At 42.0% G+C, this 18001-nt stretch overlaps 1 protein-coding gene across 1 annotated transcript; it reads right to left on the minus strand.

The window, feature by feature from the left end:
- Positions 1–2632: 2632 nt before the first annotated feature.
- LOC114046641 lies at positions 2633–5418 on the minus strand. Its single transcript, XM_027867028.1, has 2 exons — positions 5393–5418; positions 2633–3538 (listed from the first exon to the last, which is right to left on the minus strand). Exon 2 carries the CDS (start codon positions 3480–3482, stop codon positions 2652–2654), a length of 831 nt encoding a protein of 276 aa, XP_027722829.1. The 5' UTR covers positions 3483–3538; positions 5393–5418; the 3' UTR covers positions 2633–2651.
- Positions 5419–18001: the final 12583 nt, after the last annotated feature.

The following is an 18001-nucleotide window of genomic DNA, read 5'->3' on the forward strand; positions in this document are numbered from 1 at the left end:
TGTAAATAACTAGGTCCCTATCAGATGGCAGGTAATCTCAAAGAAGGAGGCATGAGCCATTGTTGAGGGAGGAAAGATTAGGAAAAACCTCAGAGAAAATGTAGGATTTGAGCTGAATCTTAAAGGGAAGCCAAGAGGCAGAGGTGAGGAGGGAGAACACTCCAGAAATTGAGGACTGACAATGAAAAGGCCTGGAGGTGGAAAATGTACAGCAAGAGAGCATGGACTATAGAGTGAAAGAAAAGGTGAGTGGAAAGGTGGGGAAGGGCTTTACACACCAAATGGAGCACTTCTTACTTGATCCTGGTGCATGGGACCCTGAATAAGCAATCAGGAGACTTTGGTTTTAGTCCTGGCTTTACCACTGATTTTCTGGATAACCAATCCAGGGCTTACTTACAGCTGGCACATAGTAGGGGCTTAATAGATGCTTGCTGACTTGACCAAGGATACATCCCTCTGGGTCTCAGATTCCCTAGATGTAAAATGAGGACAAGAAGTATTGTCCTGATTCTCTCACAAGGCTGCATAGAGAATAAATAAGAAAACGTATCGGAAGGTGTTTTATAACTGAAGAGTGACTACCACGCCAGGAAGGAGTATTATTTCTGAGTTCCGGGTGGTGAATGGAAAAGTACTTTATTCATACCTAGTTTCCTGTACCTATGGCCTGTGTTAGGCCCTGTGCGGAGGCCTAGCAGGAGACCACACAATCTCTGCCCCTGGGAACTCACAGTCTGATTAATGATACAAGAGTCATCCACCATGTGGAGGACAGGACAAGGTGGAGAGAGCAGCATGCAGTCAGGAAAATTCAGTTCGAATACTACTTCTCTGGGAGTTTGATTACCTTCGCGACCTGGTACAAGCCATGTCGCCTCTTAAGACAGTTGCTCCTTTATAAATCAAATGAGATATTTGTAAAGTGCTTAGGTTTCAGTTTTCTCATTTGTAGAATGAGGAAGGTTAGGTTTGATGACCCCTTAAGTACCTTCCAACCCTGAATCTACAATCCTCTGCAAGAGCCCTAAGGTGGGACTCAGGAATGCCTGGGCTCTGTACCCACTCTGCCAGTTGGGTTTCCTCTACTCAAAGATTTGAAGTTGGATTTATTGATCTCTTAGGGCCCTCCAGTTCTCATTTCCCACGAAACAATTACACAGGCAAGACAAGACAGGAAAACCTGGACCCAGGCATTCCATTTCAGGGTCCAGGGAGTACATGAAAAGGAGGTAGCAGGTGCCCAGAGTAATCAAGGCAGGCTTCCCAAAGGAAGGGACCATAGAAATGAGATCTGACTTCTCTCCGGCCTCAGGCTCACACTGGTTCTCTCCAGTCAGTTATTCCCTAACCCCACCCCCCATCTCCACTCCTCCCCAGTGGCTATTCTTGGGCCAGAGATAAGGCCCTTCCAGCTGCTGCGGTTTGTCTCTGTCTACTACCGGAACCACCCCAGCCCGGGATAAGGACCCGAGGCCCACAGGCGGGTGGGGGGGTGGGGTCGGGAGGGTCCTATCTGCAGACCTGCTTTGTGCTCTGCTCCTCTCCAATGACACATGGGCTAAGCAAGACAGGTATGTAGTGGGCGTCTGTCTGGCAGGCAACTAACATGCATGGGGCATGGACAGCAATACTCTCTTTCCTTGGGGCCCCAGGCTGGGGGCTCAGATACCAGACTCCCATGCAGAGAACCAGACTAGATGCTTTTAAAGTCCTTTACAGCTGTAAATCCTAGGACTGTGTGACCCTTCTAGGCCACAGGGCCAAGGCTGGAGACTCCGTCGAGGAGCAGGGGGCTAAACTGAGCTTTCTGCCCCACAGAGGATACAACTCAGCAGCTCCCAAACTGTTCCTGATAAATGGGTGGAAGGAGTTTTAGGGGGCTCTGATATTCCAGGGGAAATGTCCTAGATGTTCTGATACTTTGGGGAAGGTTAAAGTTTGGGGGAACCCTTGTAGAATTGGTGTTTGGGTGCTAACCCTAGGAAGGAGTCATCAAAAGTGCTCTGAAATTTCACGGGGGGTAGAGCCTTTCTGTGAAGGGGGACAAAAGAATAGGAAGGTGGTGTGTTACAGTTAAAAAAAAAAAAAGCAATGGATAGAGCCCCAGCCCTGGATTCAGAAGGACCTGAGTTCAAATCCTGCCTCAGACACATAACATTTACTAGCTGTGTGACCCTGGGCAAGTCACTTAACCCCACTGCCTAACCAAAAAACAAAAACAAAAACACCTTACTCCAGAGTCTGAGAACCTGAGTTCAAATTATACCTCTGACCCTCACTCTCTGAGTGACCTTGGGTAAATCGATTCTTCTTCCTGGTCATGGGTTGGGGGGTGTTGGGAATAGATGGCATCTGAGATCCTTTCTATCTCTGAATCTATAAGCTCCATCTGTGAAGTTCACATCAGGACCACCTAGGTTAGTCTCATCTGGGACAGAGGCAGCGCCATGCTGAAAATCCAAGAATGTCCACCCCCTGGGAACCAGCCAGAACTGTGCCCTCTCCCTAGATGCAAAGCTCCTATGCCAAGGCTATGAAACAGAAAGAGGTCAGTGATACAGAACTGACAGGGGGTCTTTTAGCTTTTATTGGACACTTGTTTGTTTTCCAAATCCCAGGAAGCATTCCCCTGACCCCCACAGGATCCTTCAGTCCATCCCCAGGGTATTACCGTAGGACAGAAAATTTTGAGGGGGATTAAAAGGTTGGATGCTGGGAATTAAAAGGTCTGTGTCTGTTTTCATGCGAAAATGTTTTTTTTTATGTACGTGCTCATGCTGATGTGCTTGAGATGGCTTTTCTATGTGTATGTTCATGTCTGTGAGTGCCTGTGGGTCTGACCATTCACAATAAGGCTTCAGGCTAGCACACTCTTGTGTGGGACCCAGGTCTAGCTGCGGTGGCTGCAGGACCCTTGCTTCACCAGGGTCTGTGTGACTGAAAGGCTGAGGAGGGCCCCAGTATCCTGATGTGGGCCGGCCTGCCTCGGTAGCTCCGTAATATGCCTGGCACACACGAGTCTTAGGCCACAGCTGTCTGGCAGAGTCAGGCCTCAGTGAGAAGGAACTCATCAGCTCAGCAATGTCTTTCCTCTCTTCTGTGTCCATCCTCCAATCATTTTGTCTGTGGTGGGCAGACAACAGACCCTGGGAGGAGTTGTGTGTCACAGACTCTGTGGCCTCCGGGAGAGAGAAGAGCGCTATGGGGCCCAGCTGTCCACAGTTACAGCTAGCAGGGTGCTCTGTGCTTGGGGCCCCCAAGGCCTCAGGGATGGGAGTTAGGCTGGACTCCCACAGCAGCTTGCTTCTGTCCACGACCCCTGTGGATCCCTCCCCATCAGGGGATAATACCACATCCCAAGGATTCTGTTCTGTGTCTGTGCTGCTCGTATTGTCTCCCTCTAGGAAGCATGGCATGCTGTCTGGGAGGATTTCATTCTCCAGAAGGGCATCTTCTGCCTCTGATGAGGGGCGGCCCATGATCTGCAGCAGAGGGCCTTCAATCTTGGCCAGGAAAGGCTGGCTGTTCTTGGACCCTAGAAAGCGTCCAAAGCAAAAGCTCAGGATGTTCTGGATACTGATGTCCATTTCCTAGGGGCTGGGGGCCCACACTCATGGGCAGACACAGAGATGGACCTGATCCTCCAAGGGGGAAGAGGAGGAGGGAAATTTTTTTTTTTTTTTGTAGTGAAGCTCTTGGACAAAGAGGTTTGGAACTACACAAGGAGCTGCCTCAAGGGTGAAGTCTCAGGCTGAGGGGATTTGACTTTCCTGTTAATACATTAAATATTTGTGCCCCTGGGGGTGAGGGGAATGGTTTCCAGTCTTCTTAGTGAATCAAGTTTCTTTAAATCTGGGTGCTGGTGGCCAGTTGTGTAGGCCTGGCCTGGCCTGTGGTTTCAGGGTCTTGTTGTCTGACTCAGCTGCACCTGGGCCAGGGGTGGTCCTGACCCTACTTGGACTGAGCAGGCAACGTCCAGGACTCTCTTGGACTCAACAGCTGGTGATGGTGTGTGGGGCCTGGAGGGATAGATGGATGGATGTTCAGTTCCGGGTCCTGACCACCACCGAGGGGCCACCAGATGATCACAAGGGCAGGGGGATGTCTGACAGCCTCTCCCACGCCCTGGGCAGAGGGACTGGGACAGCTTCCCTGTGGGAGAGAGGTGGGATTGGAGAGGACAGGGCACCTTGGTATTCTCAGGGTCCTGGGTAGCTAAGGGTAGGGAACGTCCCCACAGGAAACGAAGCCAGAGTACTGGCTGGGGTTTTGCCTGCGAGGTAGAGGGAAAGGAGACCTCTATCCGTCTTGTTTCACTTACTATTCTAATTCCCTCACTAATTTACCAAGGAGGGACACTCTCATTGCCCAGGAGAAGAGTCCTGTGCTTCTCTCTCTGTCTGCCTCTGTCTCTGTCTCTATCTATCTCTGTCTCTGTCTCTATCTCTCTGTCTCTGTCTGTCTGTCTGTCTCTCTCTCACACACTCTCCAGTGGAGGAATGGAGGCAAGATGGTTCAGGTGACTCACCTGCATAATGTCTACAGCTAGTTAACCAATCCAGGCCTCCCTGATGCCTTGATACACCAGAAGGAAGTCTCTAATACAGGTATCTAGTATCCCCCTGGAAGAAAGGGATGTCTCCCCATGGTTGTGTTAGGAATCATCACTGGGAAGAGTGCTGAATGTGCAGTCATCAAGAAGGTCTGGCTTGATTCCCAGCTCCAACATAACTAGCTGTGTGACCCTTAACCTCTCAACCCCAATTACTCAATATGCAAAAAACAGTAGGTAGGGAATAATGCCTATACTATCTACTTTAAGGGTTTGCTGGTAGGAACCCTGCACTTTGTCATCTTCAAAGTGCTCTGTGTGTGCCTGTGCACTTGTGTGAGAATTATTATCTTTCCTGGACTTCAGTATTTGGGCTTCTCGAGGGGAACATTATGCAGGCCAATTGGAATCTTCCAGGTGGGGACAGGGAGCTCACTCATGGGTATTTCCTGCCTCTTTGTCCCAGAGCCATCCCGGGCCCATCTCCTCCTCCCTCCTTGGGTCCTGGTGACAACACAGCATAAGTAACACTACCGCCTTGACAGAATGAAACTAAATTGAATTTGGGGAAAGGCTGAATGTTGGAAGAGAGAGGGGGGCATAGTCTCTTGAACCATCCTTACCCCCAAAAAGTGTGTAGGAGACCTGGGCCGAGCTCTGGAAAGTCCCCTCCCTATCCCAGAGCCCTCCTACGAGTGTCGAGTTTTCATCATGCTCCCCGGGAATGCTGTGACTGTTCAGTGTCCTCCCAGAGCGGTGCCCCGTGCCCTGATCCATCGGCTGGGCAGCTCCTCCTCCCCAAACCCTCCCCAACCCTCCCCAAGCCCTTTTGTTCACCTGCAGAGTCTGGCGCCGCCCAGGGTTCTGGTGCTTACCGGCATTGTGGGAGTCTCAATGCCGGTGCCGACGTCACAGCAGCCCCGCCCCTCCCCCATCCCACTGTGAGCCAGGCTCGGGTCCACGCCTCCCACACCCACCTCTCTAGGGGGGCAGTGACGCCCCTCTCCCGGCCGGAAAGGAAGAAAGCCCAGGCGCACAGCCCCTGGGCAGGGCTGCCTCTCGCTGACCCTCACGGGACTCCCCGGAACCCCGCCAGGGCGAAACAAGACTGGAGATCAAGACCCCGCAGCTTCAGTCTCTGGGTGAGGGGAAGGCTGGACTGTGCACCTACAACCTCACCCCCATCCCACAGGATCAAGTTCCAAATCACGTGCAGGGATGGATAAGGCATGATGTGAGAGAGGCTTTTCGTGGAGATTGCCAAACTAAGCAGCTGGATTCTGGTGGTACTATCTTGTTTGGGAATTCTCTCAGCTATGTCACAAAACATCGGTGTGACCTTAGACAAGTCATTTAACCAGTTTCTCCAGTTATAAAATTGGGGTAGCTAGGTGGTGCAGTGGATAGAGTGCTGGGCCTGGAGTCAGGAGGACCTGAGTTCAAATCCAGCCACAGACATTTACCTGTATGATCCTGGGCAAGTCACTTAACCCTGTTTGTCTCAACTTCCTCATCTGTAAAATGAGAAGGAAAGGGCAAACCACTCCAGTATCTTTGCCAAGAAAACCCCAAATGAGGTCATGAAGAGTTGGACAAACTCAGCAACAACTAAGAATAAGGGCCAGTTGACTCCTGCAGATCACCTCTAAAGTTCCCATAATTCCATTCTTGCACTCAATGATTCTGTTCAATTTAATTCAACAAACATTTAGTGCTGACTATAGTCTACTACTCTGGACCCTGAGCTACTTACTGCTACTACTACTACTAGCTAGCTAGCTAGCTCCTATCATGTGCCAGGTACTGTGCTAAGCACTTTACAAATATAATCTTTCTCTTTGGCTGTCCCCTATACCTAGAATGCTTTCCCTCCTCCTCTTTGACAACTGGCCTCCCTGGATTCTTTTAAGTTTCAACTAAAATCCAACTAAAAACTAACCCTTCTTAATTCCAGTGCTTTCCCTCTGTTATTTCCTATTTATCTTGTATATAGTTTGCTTTGTGCATATCTTTGCATGTCATCTCCCCTTAGATCAAGAGTTCCTTGATGGTCCTCTTTGGCCTCTTTTTGTATCCCCAGTGCTTAGCACAATGCCTGGCACATAGTAGGTGCTTAATAAATGTTTACTGATTGATTTTTTTTGATTGCTCCAACAACTCTGGGAGGTAGGTGCTATTATTATCCTCATTGTACAGTTGAGGAAACTGTGGGAAACAGAGGTGAAGTGACTTGCCCAAGGTGACATAGTAAAGGTCTGAGACCACTTTTAACTCAGGTCTTTTTGACTAGGTACACCCTGGGTGTACCCTGACTAGAGATATCTAACACATACAAAAAGTCTCTCTCTTCGAGGACCCCATATCCTACTGAACCTTATGAGCAAGCCTCCTGGGCTGAAGTTCTGATCAAGGCCAGAACAAAAACCAAAAAACCACCACCACATATAACGTACTATGGCAGGGAATAGTGGGGAAGTAGTGTTGAGAGGTAAGTAAACTGACATCACTAATGGACTTCAAAAGGAGACTGGATGACCACTTGTCAGGAATTTTCAATACAAGGTTCTTTTTTTAAATTTTTATTAATTTATTTTGATTTATCAACAATCACTTCCATAAGCTTTTGAGTTTAAAATTTTTCTCCCTTTCTCTCCCCACCTCCCTCCCCAAGATGGCATACAATCTGATATAGGCTATACATATACATTCCTTTTAAACATATTTTCACATTAGTCATGTTGTAAGGAAGAATTAGAACCAATCAGAGGAACCACAAGAAAGAGGAAACAAAACAAAACAGAAGAAAAAAATAGCAAATAGTATGCTTGGATCAGCATTCAAACTCCATGGTTCTTTCTCTGGATGTGGATAGCATTTTCCATCATGAGACTTTTGGAGATGTCTTAGATCCTTGCATTGCTGAGAAGGGCTAAGTCTGTCAAAGTTAGTCATCGTGTAATGTGGCTGTTACTGTGTACGACGTTCTCCTGGTTCTGCTCACTTCACTCAGCATCAGTCCATACAAGTCTTTCCAGGTTTTTCTGAAATCTGCTTGCTCATCATTTCTTATAGCACAATAGTATTCCATTACATCCATATACCACAACTTGTTCAGCCATTCACCAATTGATGGGCATCCCCTCAATTTCCAATTCTGTGCCACCACAAAAAGAGCTGCTATAAATATTTTTGTACATATGGGTCCTTTTCCCATTTTTATCATCTCTTTGAGATACAGCCCTAGAAGTGCTATTGCTGGGTCAAAAGGTATGCACGTTTTTATAGCCGTTTGGGCATAGTTCCAAATTGCTCTTCAAAATGGTTGGATCATTTCACAACTCCACCAACAATGCAGTAGTGTTCCAATTTTCCCACATCTTCTCTAACATTTATCATTTACCTGTTTTGTCATGATGGCCAATCTGATAGGTGTGATGTGGTACCTCAGAGTTGTTTTGATTTGCATTTCTCTAATCAATAGTGATTTAGAGCATTTTTTCATATGACTATAGATGGCTTTAATTTCTTCATCTGAAAACTGCGTGTTCATATCTTTGACCACTTATCAATTGGGGAATGACTTGCATTCTTATAAATTTGAATTAGTTCTCTATATATTTTAGAAATGAGGCCCTTATCAGAGACACTGGTTGTAAAAATTCTCTCCCAGTTTTCTGCTTCCCTCCTAATCTTGGCATTGGCTTTGTTTGTGCAAAAACTTTTCAATTTAATGTAATCGAAATTATCCATTTTGCTTTTCATAATGTTCTCTATCTCCTGTTTGGTCATAAATTCTTCTGTTCTCCATATATCTTACAGGTAAACTATTCCTTGCTCTCCCAGTTTGCTTATAGTATCAGCCTTTATATCTAAATCATGAACTCATTTTGATTTTATTTTAGTATATGGTGTGAGATTTTGGTCTATGCCTAGTTTCTGCCATCTAGTTTTCCCAGTAGTTTTTGTCAAATAGTGAGTTCTTATCCCAGAAGCTGAGGTCTTTGGGTTTATCAAATAGTAGATTAGTATAATCATTGACTACTGTGTCTTGCACACTTAACTTATTCCACTGATCCATAACTCTATTTCTTAGCCAGTATCAAGTAGTTTTGATGACTGCTGCTTTATAATACAATTTAAGATAAGGGACAGCTAGACCACCTTCCCCTGCATTTCTTTTCATTAGTTCCCTTGATATTCTGGACCTTTTGTTCTTCCAAATGAATCTTGTTATTATTTTTTCTAGCTCTATACAATAATTTTTGGTGGTTTGATTGGTATGGCACTGAATAAGTAAATTAGCTTAGGTAGAATTGTCATTTTTATTATATTAGCTTGGCCATAAGCAACTGATGTTTTTCCAATTATTTAGATCTGACTTTATTTGTGTGAAAAGTGTTTTGTAATCGTGTTCATATAGTTGTTGTTTTGGCTTGTTTTGGTAGGTAGATTCCTAAATATTTTATAATGTCTACAGTAATTTAATGGAATTTCTCTTTCTATCTCTTGCTATTGGGCTTTTTTGGTAATATATAGAAATGCCAATGATTTATGTGGGTTTATTTTATAGCCTGCAACTTTGCTAAAGTTGTTATTTTTTATTAATTTATTTTGATTTATCAATAATCACTTCCATATGCTTTTCAGTATAAAATTTTTCTCCCCCTTCCTCCCCACCCTCCCCAATTCGGCGCACAATCTGGTCTAGGCTATACATTTACATTCCTATTAAACATATTTCACATTAGTGATGTTGTAAGTAAAAATTAAAACCAATAGGAGGAACCATCAGAAAGAGGAAACAAAACTCAACAGAAGAGAAAAAAAAAAAGCAATTCAACTTCCATAATTCTTTCTTTGGATGTGGATAGTATTTTCCATCACGAGGCCTCTGAAGATGTTTTAGATCCTTGTATTACTGGGAAGAGTTAAGTTTATCACTATTAGTCATCGCACAACGTGGCTGTTATTGTGTATAACGTTCTCTTGGTTCTGCTCACTTCACTCAGCATAAGACCATACAAGTCTTTCCAGGTTTTGGTGAAGTCAGCCTGTTCATCATTTCTTATAGCACAATAGTATTCCATTACATTCATATACCACAATAAAGTTGTTTATTATTTCAAGTAGTTTTTTACTTGATTCTCTAGGATTCATCATCATATCATCTGCAAAGAGTAATAGCTTTGTTTCTTCTTTACCTATTCTAATACCTTCAATTTCTTTTTCTTCTCTTATTGTTAAGCTAGCATTTCCAGTACAATATTGAACAACAGTGGTGATAATGGACATCCTTGCTTCACCCCCGATCTTATTGGAAATAAGAGCATGGAAGCATTGGAAATGCTTCTACCTTAAACCCATTACATATAATGCTTGCTGAAGGTTTTAGGTAGATGTTACTTATTATTTTAAGGAAGACTCCATTTATTCCTATGCTCTCTAGTGTTTTTAATAGGAATGGGTGTCGTATTTTGTCAAAAGCTTTTTCTGCATCTATTGAGATGATCTTGTGGTTTCCGTTAGTTTTGTTGTTGATATGATTAGTTATGCTGATAGTTTTCCTAATATTGAACCAGCCCAGCATTCTTGGTATAAATCCTACCTTGTCATAATGTATTATTCGTGTGATAAGTTGCTGTAATCTATTTGCTAATATTTTATTTAAAATTTTTGCATCTATATTCATTAGGCAAATTGGTCTATAATTTTCTTTCTCTGTTTTGACTCTTCCCAGTTTAGGTATCAGCACCATATTTGTAATCATAAAAAGAATTTGGCTAAACTCCTTCTTCATCTATTTTCCCAAATAATCTATATAGTATTGGAATTAATTGTTCTTTAAATGTTTGATAGAATTCACTTGTAAGTCCATCTGGCCCTGAAGATTTTTTCCTAGGGAGTTCATCAATGACTTGTTCAATTTCTTTTTCTGAGATGGGGTTATTTAAGTATTTTACTTCCTCTTCTGTTAATCTGGGCAATTTATATTTCTCCATTTCACAAAATTGTCAAATTTATTGGCACACAGTTGGGCAAAATAGTTCCTAATTATTGTTTCAATTTCCTTTTCATTGGTGGTGGATTCACCCTTTTCATTTTTGATACTGGTAATTTGGTTTTCTTTCTTTTTAAGTAAATTGAACAAAGGTTTATCTATTTTATTGGTTTTTTCATAAAACCAACTCTTAGTTTTATTTATTAGTTCAATAGTTTTCTTAATTTCAATTTTATTAATCTCTCCTTTGGTTTTCAGTATTTCTAATTTGGTATTTAATTAAGGATTTTTAATTTGTTCTTTTTCTAGTTTTTTTAGTTGCATGCCCAATTCATTGATCTCCTCTTTCCCTATTTTATTCATGTAAGCATTTAGAGATATAAAACTTCACCTAAGAGCTGCTTTTGCTGCATCCCATAAGTTTTGGTATGTTGTCTCATTATTGTAATTCTCTTGAATGAAGTTACTGTTTCTGTGATTTGTTGTTTGACCCATTTATTCTTTAGGATTAGATTGTTTATTATTTATGATTAGGTTATTATTATTTTTGATTAATTTTTAGTCTATCTTTCCAAGGCCCTTTATTACATATAATTTTTATTACATCATGATCTGAAAAGGATGCATTTAATATTTCTGCCTTTCTGCATTGGATTGTGAGGTTTTTATGCCCTAATACATGGTCAATTTTAATCCAAGTGATTCTATAAGGAAAAAACATTGCTTTCTTTGAGTCTAGGAGTCAGAAATTATTCCAAGATTGAGATCTAGAAGATGTTGGAAGGACGTGTCATTTTGATGGGGGAAATTCGAGCTTTGCTTCTTGCCCCCCATGCTGGGGGAAGGTAAAGCTAGAAGGAATGTATGGAAGTTGTGGAGAGACAGATCAATGGAAGGAAAGACTTCTTAATGTGACACCTGTGGGCTGTGTGTTCACTTGGTGGATCCTTGGAGTGACATTTGGGGCACTGTGGTAACAGTTTACATCAGTTTCTAAACCTCCTTCCTTAAGTCTACAAAAAAACAATGTACCACTAGATGAATGTAATATCAGAATTGTCCAACAGGTGGCATTATATTCACTCCATCAGTCAACTGGTCTCATCAGAGTCTCTCTGGCTTGCCTATGTGAGCTTCTCACATCCTTGGAGCTGCAGGGTTCCAGGTGGCTGAACAAATTAAAACCATTGTTGGCCATGTTCTGGATTTAGAATAAAGAATGATGAAATAATAGCTTTCCAATTTTAAAGTTTTTAAAATTATTTATTTATTTTTAGTTTGCAACATTCACTTTTATAAGATTTTGAGTTCTAAATTTTCTCCCTCCCTCCCCAAGATGGCATGCAATCTGATATAGGCTATACATATACAATCATAGTAAACATATTTTCACCTTAGTCATGTTGTGAAAGAAGAATCAGAACAAAAGAGAAAAACCACAAGAAAGAAAAAAAAAACAAAAAAAAAAAAAAAGGGAAAATAGCACGCTTTGATCTGAATTCAGACTCCATAGTTCTTTCTCTAGATGTGGATAGCATTTTCCATCATGAACCTTTTGGAATTGTCTTAGATCACTATTACTGAGAAGAGCTAAGTCTTTCAAAGTTGGTCATCGCAAAATGTTGCTGTTACTGTGTACAGTGTTCTCCTGGTGCTGCTCACCCCACTCAGCATCAGTTCTTGTAAAACTTTCCAGGTTTTTCTGAAATCTGCCTGTTCATCGTTTCTTATAGAACAATAGCATTCCATTACATTCGTATACCACAACTTGTTCAGCCATTCCCCAACTGATGGGCATCCCCTCAATTTCCAATTCTTTGCCACCACACAAAGAGCTGCTATAAATATTTTTGTACATGTGGGTCCTTTTTCCATTTGTATGATCTCTTTGGGATACAGACCTAGCAGTAGTATTGCTGGGTCAAAGGGTATGCACAATTTTATAGCCCTTTGGGCATAGTTCCAAATTGCTCTCCAGAATAGTTGGATCAGTTCACAACTTCACCAATAATGGATTAGTGTTCCAATTTTCTCACATCTCCAACATTTATCATTTTCCTTTTTTGTCATATTAGCCAATCTAATAGTTGTGAGGTGGTACCTCAGAGTTGTTTTGATTTGCATTTCTCTTATCAATGGTAATTTAGAGCATTTTTTTATTTGACTATAGATAGCTTTAATTTCTTCCTCTGAAAACTGTTCACATCCTTTGACCATTTATCACATAATTTTACAGTTCTAAATCTATGGTCTGAATATAGCTCTCTAGAGCTGTGACCCCTTCCCTGAATCCGGCCTTGTCTTTCTTATCAAACCCCAACATTCAACAAACTCAGGCAATCCATACACTGTGGCTTCATAGTTTAGGTATTGAGAAAATAAAAAGAAAAATGGTTCTGTGCTCCCCATGTGGAGCCCTCTCTCTCTACTCAAACCTTGCGGTGACATGGTAGAGTACAAATGAAAACTCCTAGGAATATTATAGCGAAATTCCAGACCTCCTACATCAAGGATAAAATACAGCAAGCAGCCAAAAAGAAACAATTCAAATGTTATGGAGCCACAGTCAGGATAACACAAGATTTAGCAGCTTCTACATTAAAGGATCAGAAGATTTGGAATATGATATTCTGGAGGGCAAAAGAGCTAGGATTACAACCAAAAATCACCAGCTCTTCAAAACTCAGTATACTCCTTCAAGGGAAAAAAGTGGATATTCAATGAAATAAAAGGACTTTCAAGTATTCCTGATGAAAAGACCAGAGCTAAATAGAAAAACTGGCTTTCAAATATAAGATGCAAAAGAAGCATAGAAAGGTGAACAGGAAAAAAAATCATAAGGGATTTGACAAGGTTTAAACTCTTTATATTCCTACATGGGAAAATGATATTTATAACTCCTAAAAACTTTCTCATTATTAGGGCAGTTAGGAGTATACAGAGAAAGCAGAGATGTGACTTGAATGTGATGGTATGATTATCGAAAAAAATAAAATTAAGAGTTGAGAAAAAAGAATGCACTGAGAGAATGGGAAAAAGAAAGGTAGAATGGGATAAATTATGTGACATAAAAAAAGGCCTGAAAGAGATTTTATGGTGGAGGGGGAAATGGGGGAAGCAGGGAGGGGAGCCCATGAACCTTACTTTCATCAGAATTGGCTCAAAAAGGGAATAATATACACACTCGAGTATATCTTACTCATACAGGAAAGTAGGAAGGGAAGGGGATAAGAGAAATGGGGTAGCTGATAGATGGGAGGATAGTTTGAGGGAGGTAAAAGTCAGAAGCAAAACACTTTTAGGACTGGACCAGGGTAAAAGGAGAGAGTAGGATAAACAAGGGAAATAGGATGTAATCATTACTGTGAAACAAAATTTTTTACAGTGAGTTTCTCTGATAAAGATTTCATTTCTCAAACATATAGAAAACTGAATCAAATTTATAGAAATAAAAGCCATTCCTCAATTGATAAATGGTCAAAGGATATGAACACATAGTTTTCAGAGAAAGTAATCTATAATCATATGCAAAAATGCTCTAAATCACTATTGATGAGAGAAATGCAAACTAAAACAACTCTGAGGTACCACCTCACACTGTCAGATTGGCTAATATGATGGAAAAGGAAAATGACAAATGTTGGAGGGGATGAGAAAAAATTAAAACACTAAGGTGAAGTTGTATACTGATTCTACCATTCTGGAGAGCAATTTGAAAATATGCCCAAAGGGCTATAAAACCATACATACCCTTTGACCCAGCAATATCATTACTAGGTCTGTATCCCAAAAGAGATAAAAACAAAAAGGAAAAGGACTTATATGTACAAAAAATATTTATAGCAGCTCTATTCTGCTGGCAAAGAATTGGAAGCTGAGGGGATGTCCATTAATTGGGGAATGGCTGAACAAAGTGTGGTATATGATTATGATGGAATACTATTGTGCTGTAAGAAATGAAAAACCTGGAAAGATTTATATGAGCTGATGCAAAGTGAAATGCACTGTGTACAAAGTAACAGTAATATTGTAAGATGACAGCTGGGAATGACTTAGCTATTCTTAGCAATATAATGATCCAAGACAACTCTGAAGGACTTATAATGAAAAATACTATCCATTCCCAGACGAAGAACTGACAGTGTCTGAATATACATGGAAATATACTTTTTTTACTTTATTTTTCTTGAGGTTTTTTTTGGCTCTATATTTTCTTTCACAACATGACTAATATAGAAATGTTTTGCATGACTACACATGTATAACCTATATGGAATGGCTTGCCTTCTCAATGAGGGAGGGTAGGGAGAAAGAGAATTTGGAACTCAAAGTTTTAAAAAATGAATGTTAAAAATCGTTCTTACATGTAAATGGGGAAAAATAAAATAATAAGAAAAAAATTAAAAAAAAACAAACCGGTGCTAGAATGACCAGAATCTGAACTATTTACCCATTGTTTCCCTAACAAGAATGAACCATCATGGATGACTTGCTCTTCTGTCTCCCCTGCCCCCCTCCTCAATTTGGGTAGGGGGAAGAAAGGAGGGAGAAGTTGTAATATGGGGCTGAGGGTGGGAGAAGCTAACAGGCATGAACCTTGTCGAAAAGTGCACCCGGGTTGAAAGATTTTGTAACCTACGCTATCTGTACTTTGTACTTTTTTGTTGCTTTCCTCCATTAATTATGTAGTACCTAGGGACACCTCCCAACTTATAAAAGGATCCCCCAGACATGGTTACTCTGGGGTCAAGGTATCTGATGGGTCCCTATCCTCTCAAAACCATAACTCACACTAGTGTCCTTTACTGTGTGCCAGAGGACATGATTAGTTCAAAAATTAATGACGCTGCAAGAAAAGTACTTGATCTTGATATCACTCCCACATGCAATATGCACATGGAAGGAATACACATGGGGAATTAGCAAATACCATTTTGTAGTCTGGTGCTCACTTAGAATTTGCCTTTTATGCACAATCATATAAGGTAAAAATCCAGCCAAGAGATTTGAATAAGCTCAGAGTGCATGGTTATTTCGGTCTTTCTGCAGTGGTTATGCATGGGCTTGTCACTTTATAGTAGAATGATGACTTGAATAAATTCAAGAAGAGGAAAAAATAACTTAAAGAGATAGTCCTGCTCATGCCCCACAAAAAAAAAAAAAATGAATGGGGAGAGGTAAGCATGTATGAAGGCTCTGTTACTCTCAATGACTCATGTGCTCCCATTTCATTGAAAAAATTCCCATTTCCTCCTAAATCCTGCTGGTTGTTCACAAATCACTTAAAGCCACTGTTAAACAGTTTAATTAGATGTGTAAAAGCATGTTAATGGCAAAAAACATTAGATAACTATATCATAGGATACACTAACCCAGGAACTTCCCATTTCCAATGTTCCCTTTTAGATTATATAGTCCACTTTCACTCTCTTAAACTGAGAAAAAGCCTCAAAGAGTCAAGTCTTTTAATAAATTTCCCATCTCCCAGTACGCTTGCCATGTACACTGGGATTGGAAAGTTCTACAAAGGCTTTTGGCAGCTCTGTCAGTCAAGGCTGCATGGGAGAACCAGGTAACCCATTCCCTGATTCCACGGTCCCAGTGGCTCCCAATTTCTGGAAGCTCCATGGCATATTGCTTTGGCTCAAGATAAGCAGCACCTCTGCAACACTATCCCCAGAAAGAAGTATTTCTTAAATACCTTGTAGGCTGAAAATGCTACAGGAAGCCACTCATCAAAAATCTAACACTGATAGATCGGGAAGGGGAGAAGGCAGGAATAGCTGTGTGAAAGTGTTGGCCACCATTTCTTTTTCTTCCCTTTCTTCAAGCTCCTCATGCAATCTCTGATGTCTGGTGTCACATCTGCAGTCAAATGAATTTGGGTCATGCTGACACCAAAGGCAACTGTAAAGTGTCTTGGTACTGGCAGTCTCTGTGGAAACAGTGTACCTCAACAAACACATTACGTATTTGAAGAACTGTAAAAATGTAAGCTATGAGCTACACTTACTATTTTTGGATTATATGCCCCTGTTGGGCCAGTTCCAAAACTTTTACCTTCTCTGGCATGACACAGTACCTAGCACAGAGAATTCACCAAATAAATACTTAATCAACGAAGTGGTAAAATAAAATAATCTTACTTCAACATACCTTGCAAGAAACATGCTTATTTGCAACATAAAATGGGAAGTGTGACCATAAGCTTCCTTCTTTATATCAGCTAATTTTTGGATGATTTAAAGTAGGGTCTGGGTCTTCTTTCAGAAGCTCCAAACTATAACTTGAGGAGTTCATGCAAAGTCAGTGTGGGCCCCCAAATCTACTTTCACTGCAAACCTTCCCCCACTGTGGTTCTTTCCTTCCCACCCTTCTTTCCCACTTCATCTCATTTATTTATTCAGCATTCAGTGAGATCTACACTACCCTTTTTCATAAGGCCCTGATGGGAGCTGGGAGATGCAAAGACTGTCTGGTCACTGTCCAAATGAGACTAAAAGTCTAGTAGGGAATATGCGACATGTTTGTTAACAATTAGAATGTAAGAGAATATGTAATAAGATGCCATATAAACAGAGGCAACATGGGCAATGGAAAAAATGTTGCATTTGGAGTCAGGTGTCCTAGCTGCCAAGCCCAGTCTTGCCATTTACTTAACACTATCAAAGCCATATCTCTTGGGCCTCAGTTTCCTCATCTGTAAAATTGAGGATTACTTCTAAGATCCTTCCAACTCTAAATGTAGGCTCCTTTATAAGGAAAATGGCTCCACAGCTTGAGGAAGGGTGGTGGGTGTGTATGTTCTGCCAATAACTCCCTGTGTGATCTTGCAAGCCCTCTCTGGACCTTCTGCATATGGTGGATGGGAAGGGTGAAGACCTGGACCAGGTGGTTTGAGGTCCCCTACTGCTCTGACTTTTTGCACTTGATCAGGGAAGGCTTTGCAGAAGATTTATTTAATTTCTGAAAAATTTTTAAGCCCAGCCTTCATCAGCTGGTGCCCTGGAAGATGGGACGGAGGCCTTTCCCCCTGCTCCCATTGGAAAGGACCTCCAACTCTATCATTTTACCGAGGAAGAAACTGGTGCAAGGAGAGCTGAAGCGACTTGTCCAAGGTCATACTGCTGATAAGAGACTGGGGCGGGATTTGAACCCGTGCCCTACGAGCACCACATCACGCCTCCGGGTCAAATTCCTTCTGAGGGATTCCATGACGTTACCGTGGGGATCCAGAGCAGCACGCGGGGCCAAGCCTGGGGAAAGCTGGCGCGCCTGCGCGCCCAGAGGACCCCCGCTGTCTCGCGGGCCGCGAACCTAGTGCACGTCCCTTCCCGGCCACCGATCAGCACCCTTTCTACAACTAACTTTTAGCCCCTGGTCTTCCGTCTCCCTGGCTGCATCCAGTGCGCAGACGCACGCTCCCCGGCCCCGCCTCCTTCGTGCCC

The sequence above is a fragment of the Vombatus ursinus genome, unplaced genomic scaffold (genome assembly GCF_900497805.2).
Source record: "Vombatus ursinus unplaced genomic scaffold, bare-nosed wombat genome assembly UNPS02014785.1, whole genome shotgun sequence".
NCBI classification, from domain to species: domain Eukaryota; kingdom Metazoa; phylum Chordata; class Mammalia; order Diprotodontia; family Vombatidae; genus Vombatus; species Vombatus ursinus.

Excerpts from the sequence above, each read along its gene's own strand:
- LOC114046641 (XM_027867028.1), bottom strand. The coding sequence starts at position 3,482 with ATGGGCCGCCCCTCATCAGAGGCAGAAGATGCCCTTCTGGAGAATGAA.